General features: G+C 41.7%; 1 protein-coding gene across 2 annotated transcripts in view; it reads left to right on the forward strand.

Moving 5' to 3' along the window:
• Nucleotides 1-2,010: 2,010 nt before the first annotated feature.
• The window catches only part of Caprin1 (cell cycle associated protein 1), a 40,729-nt gene continuing 23,794 nt past the window's right edge, over nt 2,011-18,945 (forward strand). Inside the window, exons 1-4 of one of the 2 annotated variants that reach the window (XM_029555698.1) lie at nt 2,011-2,240; nt 2,748-2,963; nt 18,134-18,196; nt 18,310-18,396. In XM_029555698.1, the coding sequence (XP_029411558.1) occupies nt 2,748-2,963; nt 18,134-18,196; nt 18,310-18,396 (366 nt within the window). In that variant the 5' untranslated portion in view covers nt 2,011-2,240. Of the gene's footprint in view, nt 2,241-2,740; nt 2,964-18,133; nt 18,197-18,309; nt 18,397-18,945 lie in introns of both variants that reach the window. The other variant, XM_008852357.3, reaches the window with a different exon arrangement.

Consider the following 18,945-nt stretch of genomic DNA (forward strand, 5'->3'; position numbering starts at 1 on the left):
CCCAAGTGCTGGGATTAAACACGTGTGCCAATAAACCCTGCTAGAATAGTTTTTTAAAATTATTTTTATGTATAAGATTGTATTATCTACATGTATGTAAGTGCACCCATGTCGTACAATGCCTGCAGAGGTCAGAAGAGGGTGTTGGATACCCTGAAACTGGAGTTACAGATTGTTGTTAGCTGCCATGTGGGAGCTGGGATTTGAACCTGGGTCTTCTGAAAGAGCAGCCAGTACTCTTAACCTCTGAGTCATCTCTCCAGTCCCAGTAATGTTAGTTTTGTTTTGTCTTTTTGAGACAGGGTCTCCCTATAGCCCTAGCTGGCCTGGAACTCACTATGTAGATCTGCCTGCCTCTACCTCCCAGTGTTGGGATTAAAGCATGGAGCGACCACACCTGGCTTAGAATAATTTTTAATCATAGTGCTAAATATAGTTTTTAGGTGCTTAAGCCTTAGGTCAATTTTCACTTCTCTCTTCCCACATGCACCTTCACTGTCCCTACCCTTGGCTACCACCATTGTGGGCTAAAGGATTTCAATACACTATTCCCTGGTCTCCTAGCTTTTGCTTCATCCTTTCACTGTCAATACACATTTCTTACAATTTTTTTTTATATAGCAGCAAGATTTAAAGTAGACTGATCATGAAACTAACATGCTTCATTTCACTTACAAAATACTGGTCAGGTCCCTTTCTAAATCTTTGATCTTATTTCCTACTCTGTGATCTGCCACTCTGGCCTCCTTATTGATCCTTGAAACCACCAAGCATATTCCATCTCAGATCTTGGTACATAGTGTTCTCTTTACTGGAAAATTCCTAGTCTAAACTGCTCGGCCTTCCTCTCTTCGATCCCGGCTCATATGTCACCCAGTAAGGCTCTGACCACCATCTTTTCGTCCTTTATTGTTTTCCTATTCCATGCTTGCTTGTCAACCCTCCTTCCCATTGTAAATTCCATGAGCTCCATGAAAAATCTGTTTTTTTGTTTTGTTCACATCCTTAGCACTGAAGAATTCCCACTATGCAAAAAAGTGCTCAATAAACATTTAAATGAACAGATAACAGACTTTACAGCTAACTGGACTATCTCAAGGCCACAGGCTGCTGTGGTTTCTCCAGGCTCCCTCAGGATGTAGTTGCCAGCTAGTAGTAGTTATTTTATTCCCCAAAGAACATTGAATTTGGTAGAACCCTTTTCTAAATCCGTTTTTCATGGAATTTAAATTATAAATTGCTCATTTAGTGCTGTCATACAATTTTATGATGCTGAATTTTCCACTGATTATGTTCCTTTTAATACATTTATTTGGAGCACTCATTTTCTACTCTTGGTCCACTCCCATTCTACTGGATCCCACCCTGGAATAATTCTCTTGGAGAAAAGATTTTTTTTTTCATGTAGCATATTCTTTAAAAGTTTTGGGTAAAATATAAAGCAAAGAGGAAAAAGTCTAGTAATTCATAATATTGAGACCTTCTGGATGCATGTCATCTTAGAGTAGCCAAAGATGATTTTTAACATGAACCTGGATTATTTTAAGACTTCCAAAGGCACTAGCGATGCGTATTCCTTATCTTTAAAGAGAATCCCTAGGTTACTGAATGATTGTGGCAAGAGGCCGTTTTTCAGACCTTTTAGGGAGAGTCTGCTTGCTTTGCATATAGAAGGAATTCTAGAAGCTGGAATTGCACCACCCTCTTTACGCATCCTTTACTCTCAGAAACCTTTGCCCCTCCCCACCCACACCTCCTCCAAATAAGGGCTCTACCAGGGGCACACGCCAGCTCAGGAGCCAGCAGCTTGACGCCTATTGTCCCCGTTTGGATGTCAAACGATTTCGCCTGAAGGACCCTAGCGTAGATTGCGCTCAAAACTCAATACAGCTCTTTAGCGGCCTCCGTGGGATACCACCTGGACCTGGAAAGGGCGGCAGGACCCCAGCACACAGGTAGGGGTGACGCGTTCAGACCACCTATCCCGACAGGCGTTCACAGGGGCAGCTCGAGCAGCTCGAAGGCCCCCGCTCCCCATTGCTCCCGCCCCCCGTGTCTCAAAGGACTGGCTGGCCAAGTCCCTCCCACGCCGGCTCTCGCCCCATTAGGAGCAGCTGTGTGTAGCGGGGACTGGGCGAAGCGGTCTGCGCCCTCGGAGCGCACTCCTCTGCTCGGAACGCAGCGCTACCCTTGTCCCCTTCAGCTGCCCACTTGGGACCTCCAGCGGCTCCGCGCGCACGGTGAGCGCCACCCCTAACCGAGGCGCAGCAGCAGCAGAAGGCCGCTGCTTACAGTGTCCTTTTTGCCTCCGGAGCGGCCCGAGCGTCGGGAGGGGCTGGCTCAAGTCCTTCCCACCCCCATCACCCGGTCATTTCCAATGCCTTTCTCCACCCCTGACCTCTGTCCCCGCTCTCGGAAGGCTACGGGTCCCGGCCCGCCTCGGTGGGAACCGTTGCATGGCGGTTGGCCGCTGCAGCGTCAGGCCCCGCCCCCGGCGCGAGCTCGGTGCCCCCGGGGGCAGGCAGGCCACGCGGGATGGGGCGGGGCGGGGTGGCCCGGCGCCCCGCTGGCGGGTCGCGCGCGCACCCGCGGGCTCTTCCTGCCGGCGGCGCGCGCCGCCCCCTCCCCCACCGCTCGCGCAGCCTCCCGCCTGCTGCGCGTTTTGTCCCGCGTCTCGCCCCGTCCGTCTCCTGACTCGCAGCTCTTGTCCTTCCCTCCCGCTTTTTTCTCTCTCTCTCAGTCTGAAGATGCCCTCGGCCACCAGCCACAGTGGAAGCGGCAGCAAATCGTCGGGACCGCCACCGCCATCGGGTTCCTCTGGGAGTGAGGCAGCGGCGGGCGCCGGGGCAGCTGCACCGACTTCTCAGCATCCAGCAACCGGCACCGGCGCGGTCCAGACCGAGGCCATGAAGCAGATTCTTGGGGTGATCGATAAGAAACTTCGGAACCTGGAGAAGAAAAAGGTGCGAGGCGTTAGCGGAAGAGGGAGGGCTCGTGACGCCGGGCTCCGCGTCCTTCCGACCTCGAGTAGCGGTGGCCTTGGCTTCGTCCATCGCTGATGGCTCGCTAGGCCCCACCACCCTCCCGAGCCCCCATGCCCGTCCCCCACGGAGCTTCGTGCCCAGAAAACGGACGCCTCAGGGAGGTGCCTGTCACTTGACCCGGCGCAGTTCTGCCTCCAGGCCTCGGTTGCACCGAACGCTCCGCGTCCGGCTTTTCGGCCTGGGTGACGGGTTGCCCAGGCGGTGGGGGTCGGTTGCTCGGACACAGTCTGAAACCAAAGTCCGAGTATCTTTGACCGAGGCCAGGGGGAAGCAGTGCGGTGGGCCGAGTGTGCAGGGTTCAACCGATTGCCTCATGGAGTTGGGGCCACCCATGCCCTGTAGCCATAGGGCTTGCCACTCCGTTACCAGGGCTCGAGACTGGTGCAGTGGTCGGGCCCCCGTTCCCTGGAGAGAACTGTGTGTAGTCTTTGGCTGGAGTTGGCAATCCCGTCTGGCCCGTTTCGAGCCGGGCTTCGCTTGGGAACCTCCGCCCCCTTCTGATGGGCTGCCTATGTTTCCCCCTTTGTTTCAATTGTCCGGTGCCGGGGAGCCGCACGCTCAGTCCAGTCACGAGGTGATTGTCTGCATCGTTTTTTGTTTTTTTTACCCTCTTCTCTCCAATGGGACTCTGAAGGGACGGGGGGTGGTTTTCATCATTTGAGATCTTTCGGAAGTATGGGTTCGACTGGAGACGGCCGCTGGGTCTCTGGGCACATGGAAGAGTGTCTAACATGGCGGCGGCTGCGGGAGAGGGAAGCGCTGTACAGGAGCTGCATTGTGAGCACAAAGCGAAAGCAGAGGGGGAGGGCAGAGACCAGGCAGCCTCCCCGCCTGGCCTCCTTCCCCTCCAAAAAATGGAGCCACACCCACACTTTTTAGATTTAATATTTAGCGATTCTGAGCCACAAGGTGAGATTTCTTAGCCAGTCTGCCCTTTGTTGTATGCTTTTATTTACTGCGGGACAGTGTATCAACTCAGAATAAGGGTCTTGTTAGAGTAAATCATTCAATCTTGGTTAAGTGTAGTGGTGGAAGGGGAGAAACAAATGGATACTACAGAAAAACGGGTGTCATTACACCCGCGACTGTTAGGCTAACTTGCCTTTTACCTTAAGTAAATGTAACTTAAAAACTTAGGCTTGCCCATCGCTAATACATATTTTTTCTGAATTTTGAAAAAAAATTAAGATATTTATTTAGCCAGCCTCAATTTGAGAAGATAATCTTTTGGTCAAACTCCGTACTGTGGGAAGTTTGGGGGGGGAACAAGATACTTAGGTTTTAATTTGTCTTACCGACTTTTCATTTTTGTGAGTTTTAAAATATTCACCCATTCCTCTCAGTGTTGAAGATCGGGGATTTCCTTTTTTGAAATTTATCGATTCAAAATCGATAAGCTTTTGGTGAAAATTATTTTGTTATTATTTAAGTGTATTAAAGTAGTAAAAGCATTTAAAGCGTACAGTTAACTGCATTCAAATATGGAATAGAAGAAACGTGCCAGCAGCTCCTGAGACTTGCCTTGTGATGTAGTTTTTTTGCTACCCTGTGAAATTGAGCCTAACATGGATCTCTCTTTAAATCCTCCTACTGCAGTAAGCAATACTCTGGCTGATGCTAGAAATGGCTTAATTTCTGGAAATTCTAGGAACTTTCTGTTATTCTATGATAAGAACCAACCTGTAGTATTAATGATGTAATGTTTTAAGTATGGACATTAGTGGCTGCAAAATCTTTGAATGAATGTGTTCATATAAAGAAGATGCTGATTAGGAGCAAATGTGTGAGGTGGCTTTTAGATGCTACTGTTGATGGGTATTTGAAAAACAGCATAGAAAACTAGTTAAGCCCCATAAGGACTTGAACCATGACTAGCCACTTGGTTTAGAAGTATATTACCCTACGTTCATATCCTTTCCCCTAAATTATAGGTGAGAGTAATGCATTATTTTTATAGAGATTATTGACCTGGCTAGAATATACTGATATATACTGTTTTGTGACATACTGCTTTGTGACTATGTAACACACTGAACTCCCCCCCAATCCTTTTTTTTTTTTGGTTCTCTAGGCAGACTCTTACCTTGTAGCGCTGATTGGCCTGGAACTCATTATGTAGACTAGGCTAGCCTCCAACTCACAGAGATCTGCCCGCCTCTGCCTCCCAAATGCTGGGACCAAAGGTGTGTGTCACCACCCCTGGCTCAAACTGAACAAAAAATTTTTTTTGGTCCTTTTGAGACAGGATTTCGCTGTAGCCCCAGCTAGCCTGGAACTCAGTATGTAGACCAAGCTGACCTTGAACTTCAAGAGAACCACCTGCCTCCATCTCCTACTGCTGGGATTGAAGGCCTGTGCCTCCACTGCCCTGCTAAGTTGTGTCTTAATTGTTATTAAAACTACATATTTTACTTTTTGAGAAACTCAAGGCATTGGATTTTGTACTGACTTAAGCACATTTTTTTTGTTGTTGTTGTTTTCTGAATAGATGATTTTCTGTATGAAAGGATTTAATAACTAATTTCAATAGGCCTGAGTATTTCTGATGTACCTAAAAGAGGATTTGCTTTACAGGTCAGCTTTGAATTCCTCTTTAGAAATCCTAATGCCTTTTTTTGTTCTTGTTTTTGTTTTTAGTCAGTTTTGAAGCTTATTTTTGATTTTTTTACCTTCACTTGCAAGCTCCTGGAACAAGAAAAATGACTAGTAGGTTTGTGGTATTACTTCAAAACAAAATTGATAGAGCTGTATTTTATTTAAGAAAAAAACCTTTAGAGGAAGTTAATCATCTGTTCAGTGAAAATGCAGGCTTAACATTGATGAGCTATGATCATATTATATAATGGGACTAAGTAGCCTGGTGGTTTTTGAAATTTGGGCTAATAAAGACTGTTCGGGGCTGGAGAGATGGCTCAGTGGTTAAGAGCACTGGTTGTTCTTGCAGAAGACCTGGGTTTGAATCCCAGCACCCACATGGCAGCTAACAACTGTCCGTAACTCCAGTTCCAGGGGATCTGACAGCCTCTTCTGTCCTCCGTGGGCATTGTATGACATGGGTGCCCTTAACCTACATGCAGGCAATACACTCGTACACCTAAAATAAAAATAATGAATTAAAAAAAAAAGACTATCAGTGCTTAGCAAAATAAAATTAAAAAATAACACCTGTGCTATAGAAAATCAAATGTAAAACCTTGCTTTTTTTTTTTTTGGAGACTGGGTCTCCCTGTAGCCCCAGCTGGCCTGGAACTCACTATGTAGACCAGGACAGACTTGGAACTCCCTGAGGTATGCCTGCCTCTGCCTCCCAGTGCTGGGATTAAAGGCCTGCGCCCCCACACCAGGCCAACCTTGCACATTTTTATAATTGTTTTAAAAGTACAAGTAATACTGACTTGAGGGGTTCATTCAGTACCTAGTTCGCTTCATCAGTTCTTTCAGTATAGAACTGGGTCTTAGGCTCTATAATATTTAGAAACCAAGTCTTAATTTTAAGAGAGCTCTCATTTGATATTGTAAGATGTAATTGGTTTTCATGTAAAGGATGTTTTTAATAGATGGCATTTAAAATGATTATTCTCCCTATGAGTAGACTCTGGCAACTTTGCTAGGTGAAATATTAGCCAGGGTTTTCTTGCTTTAAAAATGCCTAGTAATTTTGTAATCAAAACCGATAGTCCAAAGTGTATCTTGGGGGCTGGAGAGATGGCTCAGCGGTTAAGAGCACTGACTGCTCTTGCAGAGAACTCAGGTTCAATTCCCAGCACCCACATGGCGGCTATGAACCATCCTTAACTCCAGTTCCAGGGGAATCCGAAGCCCTCTTCTGACCTCTGCAGCATTGCACAGCACAGGTGTGTTCACATACATGCAGACAATACACTCATACACATAAAATAAAAATACATTAAATAAAATGAAAAAAGTTTATTTTTCAGCATTCCTCAAAGACTTTATATACCTTATATCTTTTTAATTAATATTATTCATTAGAAGTTATAAAGATAACATTTCTAGAGCTGCAATTTGATGCAGCTGTTGTTCAGGGCTTATGTTAAGTGCTTTGAAATAAACCCATTCTTAAGTATTTTATAGGTAGAATCTTGGCTAATGTAAATTTTCTTGAGCATTGAGGATCTCTAGTGAGTTAGCTGCTTCACTGATTTGCAAGATGTATTCCTCTGCAATGCAGAGGGGAAGGTCACTTTGTTTTGCATTCACTGTCTCAGAAAGAAAGCTGTAATGCTTGATTTGAGGGGAAGGTTACTTTGTTTTGCATTCACCTTGCCATAGGGAAAAAGTTGTATAATTGGTTCTCAGTCTTCTCCAGTTTTCCCCATTGTGGGGGAGGTGTGTGTGTGTGTGTGTGTGTGTGTGTGTGTGTGTGCGTGAGAGAGAGAGAGAGAGGGAGGGAGGAATGAGATTTAGAGATTTAGAAAGGTTAAATTGTGAATTCTCTGATTTTTCTGTGGGGTGAGAACAGAATCATGATGATGATATATTACTTGGCCAAAGTATTTTACTCTAGGATACTTCAGGTGGGGCACACATGTGAAGAATACATTTTGTGAGCCAGGCATGGTGGCCCATGCCTTTAATCCCAGCACTCCTGAGAGTGCTTTTTTTAAAAAAGGAATACATTTTGCGTGATTTATAGATTAAGCATATAATTTGTCATATAATATATATCTTTTTGAAGCAGGGTCTCCTTGTGGCCCCAGCTTTCCTGGAACTCACTATGTAGACCAGGCTGGCCTTGACAAACTCACAGAGATCCATCTGCCTCTGCCTCCCACATGCTGGGATTAAAGGCGTGTGCTACCATGCCTGGCAATTTGTCATAATTTTAAGGATCAGTTAAATTACTAAGTTTATATTTATGGCTAGATGAATTGGTAAAAATTTTGGTTGGTAAAAGGTTAAACTTGGAGAAATTTGTCATGACCAATTTCATCCTGACTTTAATTTTATTACAGTATTGTTACAGAATCTTAATGGCTTTTTTTGTTGTCTTGTTTATTTGAGACAGGGTCTCTCTCTATAGCCCTAGCTGGCCTGGACCTTGCTTTGTAGACCAGGCTGGCTTCAAACTGAGAGACATCTGCCTGCCTCTGCCACCAAGTGCCAGACTTAAGGTTTTTTTTGGAAGAACTTAAAAGACATTTTAGAATTTAGTCTAATTCATTATATAGAAAAACAAATAGAGACCCTTATAAAATGATCCAGGTCTTGAATGGATACTTAATGTTTTATGGGGGTAATCAGAATTAGAATTTGTATTGTTAAGTATAATCATTCATGTTAATTATGCGGAACCAAATCTTTTTGCTTCAAATCCTTATTTTAGTTCTATTTAAAAGTCCAACATGCGGGGACTGGAGAGATGGCCCAGTGGTTAAGAACACTGGTGGTTCTTACAGAAGACCTGGGTTTGAATTCCAGGACCACATGGCAGCTAACAACTGTAACTCCAGACCCAGGATCTGACAGCTTCTTCTGACCTCCGAGGGCATTGCATGGCACGGGTGCTCTTACCTACATGGCAGGCAATTCATGCATACACATAAAATAACAATAATAAATAAGGACGGGTGTTGTGGCACACGCCTTTAGTCCCAGCACTTGGGAGTCAGAGGCAGGTGGAGCTTTGTGAGTTCGAGGCCAGCTTGGTCTACATAGCGAGCTCCAGGACAGCTGGGGCTACAGGGAGACCCTGTCTCAAAAAGACAAAAAAAAAAAAAATTAAAAAAGACTTCTTAAAAAGTCCAACATGTAAGAACTTTTCTTAGACTTCTATTAGTATTACATTGCTGAACTTTGTATCTGTAGGTTGTCCATAGGTGCTAAAAATAGCACCATTAGGTAATTTGGACATTATTAATAATGAAATTAAACTCAAAAAAAATTTTGGGGGGAGTCTTTTTGAGGTCTCCCTGTAGTCTCAGCTGGCCTGAACTCCCTATGTAGACCAGGCTGGCCTTGAACTCAAAGAGATCTGCCTGCCTCTGGCTCCCCAGTGCTGGGACTAAACCACACCTGTCTAAACTCAGAGTTTTAAATTGTGTGCATGAGTGTGGGAGAGGGCATGTATGCCACAGTGCACATGTGAGGGTGAGCAGACAACTTTCTCGGGACAACCATGTCTGTCTAAGGAATCGCTTATACCTTTATGCCTGAGCCATCTTGCCAGGCCCTTGTTTGCTTCTTTGATACAGGGTTTCTTGTAATCAAGGCTGGCCTCAAACTTTCTGTGTAGAATGACTCCTGATTCTCCTACTTCCCCTTCCCAAGTGCTAAGAACACAGGCTCACTTACTTAAGAACCATGCTGACTGAAATTAAACTTTTAAAAAATGTAGTTTTTGTTTTGGCAGGCTCAAATGCACATTTGCCAGTCAGTGTCTACTCAACCTTGAAGTGCTGTAAACCAGAAAAATTGTATTCCAAGGTCCTCCTGGATACCTTAGTAATTGGTTCCTTTTTTCCCCCAGGGAAGTAAATGGTGACTATGCAATAAGGAGAGGAGTTGCAGAAGCAAAACTCAGGCCCAAAGTTGCTTGGCTTCAGTTTGTTTTTCCACTAGCCATACCAGCACTTTTATTGGATAGAATGAGTATGAAAACACGGATTAAAGAAACTTTCCTGGGCAGAGTTAAAAATTCATACTTCTGAGGAAAGGGCAAGGTGTGCTTCTTGTTGCAGTTAGCTAAAGTAGCCTGTTTCCTTTAGCTTCTGCAACTTCATGGTCTGTACACTTCCTTGACGTTTTTTTTTTTGTCTTTTTGGGACAGGGTCCCCCTGTAGCCCCAAGTGGCCTGGAACTCACTTTGTAGACTAGGCTGGCCTCAAACTCAGAGATCCACTTGCCTCTGCCTCCTGAGTGCTGGAATTAAAGGCATGCTCCACCATGCTCGGCTTCCTTGACATTTTTTAAAAAATATTTTATTTATTTTTATTTTATGTGTATAAGTGTATTGCCTGCATGTATGTGAGTGCACCCATGTCATGCAGTGCCGTGGAGGTCAGACGAGGTCTTTGGATTTCCGTGGAAGTGGAGTTTAATGGTTTGTAGCTGCCATGTGGGTGCTGGGAATTGGCTCTAGGCTGTTTTTTAAGTTGGTGGTTGGCTTGTTGGAGGTAAACCATTTCGCTGTTTTTCCCTTGCATGTGGCATATGCTAAAGAAGAATATTTGGTACTCTTAACTAAATCATTACATAGAAATAGTTGTATCAAATAAATTAAATAAAATGGAAGGGAAAATCCATTAAAATGGATTAATTCATGAAGGAGAAACTATTCACTTGTAATGATTTTTTTTTAATGAACTTGAATTTTTAATTTTTCAGTTGGGCAGAGTTGATGAGTAGGCAAATAGAATAATCTTAGAATAGAGGACAAAGATAGTTCCTGGTATCAGAACCATTGTGAATTGTTAGACATTTCATTTCCTGCATTGTTATTCCCACATAGAAATAACTGAAATCATTAAAGTATCCTTTTAGGGGACAGGCTGTGTGGCATCTTTAATCCCAGCACGCTGGAAGCAGAGACAGGTGGATCTCTGAGTTTAAGGTCAACAGAGACAGGTGGATCTCTTGAGTTCAAGGTCAGCTTGATTTACATAGTTCCAGGCCAGCTGGGGCTACAGGGAGACCCTGTCTCAAAAAGACCAAATATATGTGTATGTATGTGTGTGCGTGTGTGTACATGCACATACTTTTGGTCTACATTTTACGTGAACTCTCGGAATATGTGTGTCCATGTGCACGTGTGAGTGTGTGTATATGTACATATATATGTTTGTATGCTTGTTGTATAGCCTCATCTTCATAAAACAACTGATAATTCAAAGTTAGCTTTCAATATCAACTTTGATCATTTATTTTTCAAATCCTTAAACTTTAGACTTCTCTTTTTGGCAGTGCTAAAAATCAAACCCAGGGCTTTGAAATATCAGGCAAAAAGCACTCTACCACTGAATTATAGCCCTAGCTTCAAGCTGTAGACTTTGTAAGAATAGGATTCAAAGTAGATGGTGCTAGAACTCATTAACATTACTTTTTCTTATCAGGGTCAGTTGCTTCTAATGATTCAGACTTAACCCTGCATGGCCTATGGAGTAAGAGTTTTGCAGGATTATCTTAACATTTTTTATTTATTATTTTTATTTTATGTGTATGCGTGTATTGTCTGCATATAGGTAAGTGCACCTGTGTCCTGCAATGCCCACGGAGGTCAGAAGAGGCTGTCGGATCCCTTGGGACTGGAGTTATGGACAGTTGTTAGCTGCTATGTGGGTGCTAGAATTCGAACCCATGTCTTCAAACCCAGGTCTTCTGTAAGAACTACCAGTGTTCTTAACCGCTGAGCCATCTCCTTCTGAAGGAATTAGAATGAGACCTTAGATAATCTAGAAATACCTTCCCTTTACCACTTCTAAATACTATTTTTGTTTAGGGCAAACTAACGCTTTATGAATAGGCTTTCAATACTCGATGAGAACTGTTATGGATATGAGTTGTGTATGCTTTCTATTCTTTTAAAACTCGGCAACTTTTTTTCTGTGAATTTTACTGTCTACTAATTTTTTTTTTCAGATACCACATTCCACAAAGGTCTAAGTCTCTAATTCTTTTTTTTTTTTTTTTTTTTTTTTTTTTTTTTTGTCTTTTTTGAGACAGGTTCTCCCTGTAGCCCCAGCTGGCCTGGAACTCACTATGTAGATCAGGCTGGCCTCAATCTCAGAGATCTGCCTGCTTCTGCCTCCCAAGTGTTGGGATTAAAGGTGTGTGCCGCTGCACCTTGCCCATCTATTGAGAGTGACTAGGATGTAGTCTGTTGCTTGGGCAAAATCAGAAGTGGTTATCTCTAGGTGGATGAGTGGAGAATGTAGTCATTAGTAATTTGAAATAGAAAAGTCCATAATGTGGAGAATTGAGGAAGAGAAATCTATTTTTCTGTGTCTGTATTTTGTAGGTTCTTCAGTATTCTCGAAGTGATTTATTTGGCCAAGGTAGGTAGAATATTAGTTAGGTGCTCTTAACTTTCTATTTTAGACTCCCACTTTTATATATTCTGTCTCTAGTTAGGGGTTTTCTGTATTACAAGAACAGGTAGAGCTGGGCATGATGGCACATGCCTTTTAATCAGAGGCAGGTGGATCTTGAGTTTGAGGCCAGCCTGGTCTTCATAGTAAGTTCAGGCCAGCTGGGGCTGCAGTGAGACCCTCTCAGCAAAACCAAACGAGCAAGCAAAATCAGACAGGAATTACGTGGGTAGCAGTTTTTTAAATGTTGTCTTTCATAATACTGTTTACGATTGAACAAATTTAACATTTTTGAAGTCTCTCATCTTGCTGTTTTAAAATGGATGATTTTAAATGGTCTATTTATTTGTGGGATTTGTAGCTATAACAGTAAAGTCAGAACTTGGGAGTACAGATAATTCATCTTGGTGTCCTGTTTAAGAAGCCCATGTCTGTAAAGTAACTTTCGTGGTGATGCAGAACTCTAAAGGAAGGATGGAAGCTCTAGATGTGCTGTAATTCAGCTGCATAATACTGAGAAAAGAACAGAAGAAAACAACAGCAGATCTGTAATTCAGCTGGAATTCAGTGACCTAAAAGGGGAAAGGATATTGAGAGGTACACATGATTTTTTTTTTTTTTGGCAAATTATTTAACTTCTTTTAGTTTGCAGTTAGGTGAAGTATGATTGGTTAACAGTGCCTCACTGATGTTGGCTGCCTGGTAATTAAATTTAACAAAGAAACTGGAGTTAGAATGGGGCTGAGTAGCACTGGGTTGTGATTATCTAAGGACCATATTACTCTATCTGAGTATAGTCATACTTCTGTTCCATGATTTCTCTTTAAAGATGGGGTATTCTGGAATGCCCTTATTTTTGTCTTCCTCTTATGTACTATAAATGTAGAATTTTAATGCATTCAGGATATGCAGCAGTTAACAAAAGAACCCTAACTTGGATTTCATGATAGTATGAACAGATTCGTGTTTTTCAGTATTGTGGTAGACATCTTTTGTTCTAGGAGCACAGCTCCATTTTACAGGGAAAAATGATTAATACACGTTTGGGATAAGTAGTTGACCAATTGTTTTTATCCACAGTGTAGCTTTAGGAAAGAATAAAACTGTGTCTAGCCCTTTGTTCCCATCTTTACCCTTTTTTTTTTTTTTCTGGTGTTTATGTTGGACCTGTCAGTGTAACAAGTCCTTTGTAAATTTGACTTAGTTCATACTGAAAAATTTAAAACCAAGTGGACAGATTTTTAATTGGATTTAATGTATTTCTTTGAATCGGAAATAAAAGTGATATAGCACTTAAGATAGTGTTCTTTATCTCTTAGTCTATTCTTTCAAAGATTATGTGACTGGTTACATTGGGCCATTGTAATTAATCATCTTTCCCCTTATCACAAAAGGCTACAAAGTAGGAGTTAGCTGGAATTGCAAGCTACTCTTTTTTTTTTTTAGTGTTTATTTTTTTGGTCTTTTTGAGACAGGGTCTCCCTCTAGCCCCAATTAGCCTGGAACTTGATAATGTAGACCAGGCTGGCCTGGAGCTCACAGAGATCCTCCTGCCTCTGCCTGCTGAGTGCTGGGGTTAAAGGCATGTGATGCTATGCCTGGCTTCCAGACAGGTTTAACTGAGGAGGAAAAACCCATACCTGGCTGCAAGCTACTTGTATTTTGAAAATGAAGAAAATTAGCCTGGAAAGAGTTTTTTTTTCTGTCTAGTGCAAATTTTCTTACTCATTTGCTGAATGTAATCACGGTGTACTTTAAACTTCTGGGGCTTTAGCTCATGATACAAATTTAACAGAAAACCCTCTGGGGCTATGACAGAATACCTGAGAAAATTTTATAAAGGAAGAAAGATATACTTTGGCTTATGGTTTCAGTCATGTCCATTTGACTGGAGTGTGGTGAAACATCATGGCATGGAACATGTGTATAGAACAAAGCTGCTTCTCTCTTGGTAGCTGGGAAGCAGAAAAGAGGAAGGGATTCGGACAAGATATTTCCACCTCCTCAGTTTCTATCACCTAAAAAAAAAATCTGTCAAGTTGTGATCCCATCAATAGATGAGTCCATTGATGAGGATTCATTAATCACAATCTAGTCACTTCCTAAAGGCCTTCTCTGAACATTACCACATTGGAGATGAAGCCTTTCCTAGGTGCCTTGGGGGAGGAATTTTAGATGCAAATCATAAGTGTTTGGATCATAAATGAATCTTTTCTTATTGCAATAGTTGCTAGATTACATTATTTATAAGCTGGTGTAGAAAACACACCATACAGGTTGTTCATAGGTGAACCTTTAAGCAACTTCTTCCAAAGTTGAGGGTGCCTTATGGTTTCTAAGAGGTCACAAATAACATTTGATTCAAAAGAATTTTTTTTTTTTTTAATTTCCAGGATTTACTAGACCTGCTACTACAAGGGAATTACTTGCTATTACAAGGGAATTACAGCTGAGCGTAGTGGCTCAGTGCCTTTAATTCCGGTACTCAGGAGGCAAAGGCAGAAGCGGGTGGATCTCTGTGAGTTAAAGGCCAGCCTGGTCTACATACTGGGCTCAAAGCCAGCTGGGGCTACAGGAAGACCAAAGAAACAAGGGAATTAGTGTTTTTACCTGTGTGTCTCAAACTTAGACAAGCACAGACTCACCCAGAGGGCTTGATAAAATACAGATTGCTGTATCCCAACCAGTTTCTGGTTTAGTAGGTCTAAGGTGGTACCAAGATTTTATTTTTCTAGAAGTTTGCCTAGCTAATGTTGATCTTGCTTGTTTGAAGACTACATTTCAAGAATCCCTGATTTAGAACAACATAGTCTCTTTGGGGCTGGAGAGATGGCTCAGTGGTTAAGAACACTGGTTGTTCTTGCAGAAGACCCCGGTTTGAATCCCAGCCACCCTCATGGCAGCTAACAACTGTTTGTAACTCCAGTCCCAGGGGATCCGACAGCCTCTTCTGACCTCCCAGGGCATTGCACGACACGGGTACACTGACCTACATGTAGGCAACACATGCGTACACATAACATAAAAATAATAAATAAAATTAAAAAAAATGTGGTTATACGTAAGAGTAAACAAATATCCTTTTTAGCTCTCATTGCATGATGATAAACTTTATAAAATATTATTTTTAATTTATTTTATGTGTATGAGTGTATTGCCTGCATGTATGTGAGTGCACCAGTGTCATGCAGTGCTGCAGAGGTCAGAAGAGGGCTTCGGATTCCCCTGGAACTGGAGTTAAAGACGGTTTGTATCCACCATGTGGGAGCTGGGAATCGACCTGGGTCCTCTGCAAGAGTAGTCAGTGCTCTTAACCGCTGAGCCATCTCTCCATCCGCTTATTATTTTTGTTTTATGTGTATGAGTGTATTGCCTGCATGTATGTAAGTGTATCCGTGTTGTGCAATTGAGTCAGAAAAGGGCATCGGATCCTCTGGAACTGTAGTTATGAACAGTTGTTAGCTGCTGTGTGGGTGCTGGGATTTGAACCCGGGTCGTCTGCAAGAGCAGCCAGTGCTTTTAACCGACGAACCATCTCTACAGCCCTGATGATAGTTTTTTGTCTTAGCAATGATTCTGTGTTATAGATGCTGATTATTTTTAACAATGTAGAAAATGTTAATAATCGTAGAAGAACCTGTGTATTGCTAGGAGGAAACCTTATGATTAGAAAATGTTTCCTGGAAGATTTGTAGCATTCATTCATTTGAAGTGCTACTTTTTTTGGTCTTTTTGAGATAGGATCTCCCTGTAGCCCCAGCTGACCTGGAACCAGGCTATCCTCAATCTCATAATGTTCTTTTCTTCTTGAGTGCTGGGATTAAAGGCGTGTGCCACCATGTAGCCTCAGCTGGCCTGGAACTGACTGTATAGACCAGGCTGGCCCTGATCTCACAGAGATCCGCCTGCCTCTGCCTCCCTAATACTGGGACTAAAGGTGTGTGCTACCACGCCCAGCCCTTTTTCTTTTTCTTTTTTTAAAGAACCTGGTCTTGCTGGGCATGGTGGCGCAGGCCTTTGATCCCAGCACTCGGGAGGCAGAGGCAGGTGGATCTCTTGAGTTCAAGGCCAGCCTGGTCTATGTAGTGAGTTCCAGGACAGCTGGGGCTGCAGGGATACCCTGTCTCAAAAAGACCAAAAAAAAAAAAAAGAACCTGGTCTTTAATTTTCATGTATATACACAGTTTTTAGGAATTTTATTTTTCAGACAGGGTCTCACTCTGTACCCCAAGCTGGCAATCCTAGGTTTGCCTTGATCTCATGGGGATCCTCCTGCCTCTGCCTTTAGTGTTGGGATTAGATTAAAGGTGTGCACCACACCAGGCAGGAATCTAGTTATGTTTTGATTAGGTATATAAAACTCTACCTCTTAAGGGGTATTTAGGACATTTATAATTTCCTTTAAAATATACAATAGAAAAAAGAAAAAAATAACATATAAATGAGCTAATTAGTGTTGGCACTCTCACCCACCCCTCATTTCAGAAATTTTACTATATGTTAGTGAATTTTAGGCCCCAACATTTGAATATCTTCTACATGTTTGAATGGAGGAAATGTGATTCTATGTCATTTTTGAATGTCTTAATTTATAATTAAAAGGAAATTGTGTTTAGATTCTTATTTCTTAAAAGAAAAATAGCCTACCTTCTCTTCAAAGAGTGTTAAAGTACAGCTTGCTATCACAAAATCCCCTGGGTTCAATTCCTAGCATCCCAGAATAAAGGGAGGGAGGGGGCTTTAGAGATGGAAGTAACACACATTGTTAATCCTTAGTGTTTTGAGGTAATTTAAGCCTATCTTTTGCACCTGGAGTTAGACTTGCCAAACTATAAAATGAATGATTTCCAGCCAATATGAAAGCTTATATTGTATGGTTCATCTAAGGATAAAGTTACTTTCATTAGGCTAATGAATGTTCTACTAATTGTCTTGGTTTTATTTACCTTCTGTATAACTAAGTAATTATTAAAGGCTTTTCAGGTTAGATTAGAATGACTGTACAAGTTGACATATTTCTGGTATATAGAAAACGGAAGATTTGACTTAAAAAAAAAAAAACCTACCATTGAGTTTACACTTAATTATGAAGCTCTGAATGCTCTTTACCAGAGCTTTGCGCTTTGTTTCTTAAGTTTATTATTGCCATGGAACTATATGTTTATAACTTATATTTTGGATGTTTCCCCTTTAATTTAGAGTTGTTTATTCCTTATCTTGTCCTTATCAAAGTGTGAATGAGCTCTTGATACTATTGGATTATTTGAATTTCTTTTATGAGAGGAGTCTTAGTGTAGTAGTCTGGGAATGGGAAACCTTTGAAGTTTTCATTTTTACAAAAAAGTTGAACTTAAATAAACCACAGGGTGTGGGGTTTTTTTTGGTCTTCTTGAGACAGGGTTTCACTGTAGCCCCTGCTGGACTGGAACTCACTCACTATGTAGACCAGGCTGGCTTTGGGACTAAAGGCTAGTGCCATCATGCCCGGCTCAGAGGGTGGTTTTTTAACTCCAGTTGTGCACTGACAAAGCAAAGTGATTGAGTAGTTTACTTTTACTACTGGGTGAGATGGTAACTTCATGCTTTCAAGGTAAATGCATGAGGTACATCAAAAATTATATACCAGTGAGGGCATTCAGGGAAATGTACTTTTTATATCATCTAGTCACCTGAGTCTTTCGAAGGATGGAATGATAAAGAAACAAGCTTAGCTTTGTGAATGTCTGGTATGCACAGTGGGGGGGGGGTGGGTATAAAAGGATCTTAACTGCATTATTATCCTCACTCATATGTGGCTTATATGATGGCATCTTTTTTTGAGAACCTCAAAGAATAAGCAGTGCTTTGTTGATTTATAAGCCTTTGATGTCTGATTCAGCAATGGTCAATGTTTGAATTTATATTTTTAGTTCACTATTAAACTTGTTAGATTACTATTTCACTTAAGCTAGAGTATATCTAAATTATTTGAGATAAATTTGAGGTAAACCAATGTGTAATGCCATTGGTATAGAATGTAATTTTTTTTTTCTTTTAATATAGGGTAAACTTGATGATTACCAGGAACGAATGAACAAAGGAGAAAGGCTTAATCAAGATCAGCTGGTAAAGATGCTACATTTTACTAAAGGCTTAAAAATGCTTATTATTTAAATTAAGAAAATTGTGTGGTTATTTGTGCTTCTAGTAAAAGTGCGTTCTGTTTTTTGTTATTTTAGGATGCTGTATCAAAGTACCAGGAAGTCACAAATAATTTGGAGTTTGCAAAAGAATTACAGAGGAGTTTCATGGCATTGAGTCAAGATGTGAGTAAACTATAATAAGAATATTTATGAAATACTAAAAATAGACTTAGTAATGTGGTGTGGTACATGCCTTTAATCCTAGCACTTGGGAGGCAGAGGCAGGCAAATCTCTGATTTCTAGGCCACCTGGTCAACATAGCAAGTTCCAGGCCAGCTAGGGCTATAAGAAAGACCCTGTCTCTAAAAAAAAAAAAGTTAGAAAAGTTCGTTATTTTAGTGTGAAGATGGGATCCCAGTATATATGATGTGTTTTTATAGTTCTCTTCTGTATACCTTGAAAACACAAGAAAGATCTCTTTTGGAAAGGACGGAGTTTAAAATAGGATAGACACTGGGCGTGGTGACACATTGCTTTAATCCCACTTCTCAGGAGGCAGAGGTAGCCAGATCCTTGTGAGTTCAAGACCAGCTGGGGCTACAGGGAGACGAAAAAATAGGATAGACATATATATATTAACTACCTGAAAAATCTGAACTGATATAAAAATTTTAGCTATGCAAATTTTCCATATATTCCTTTAAATATGTGTATAGATGTGATCTCTCTAT

Source organism: Nannospalax galili, unplaced genomic scaffold, assembly GCF_000622305.1.
Source record: "Nannospalax galili isolate Female #2095 unplaced genomic scaffold, S.galili_v1.0 scaffold126, whole genome shotgun sequence".
Lineage (NCBI taxonomy): Eukaryota > Metazoa > Chordata > Mammalia > Rodentia > Spalacidae > Nannospalax > Nannospalax galili.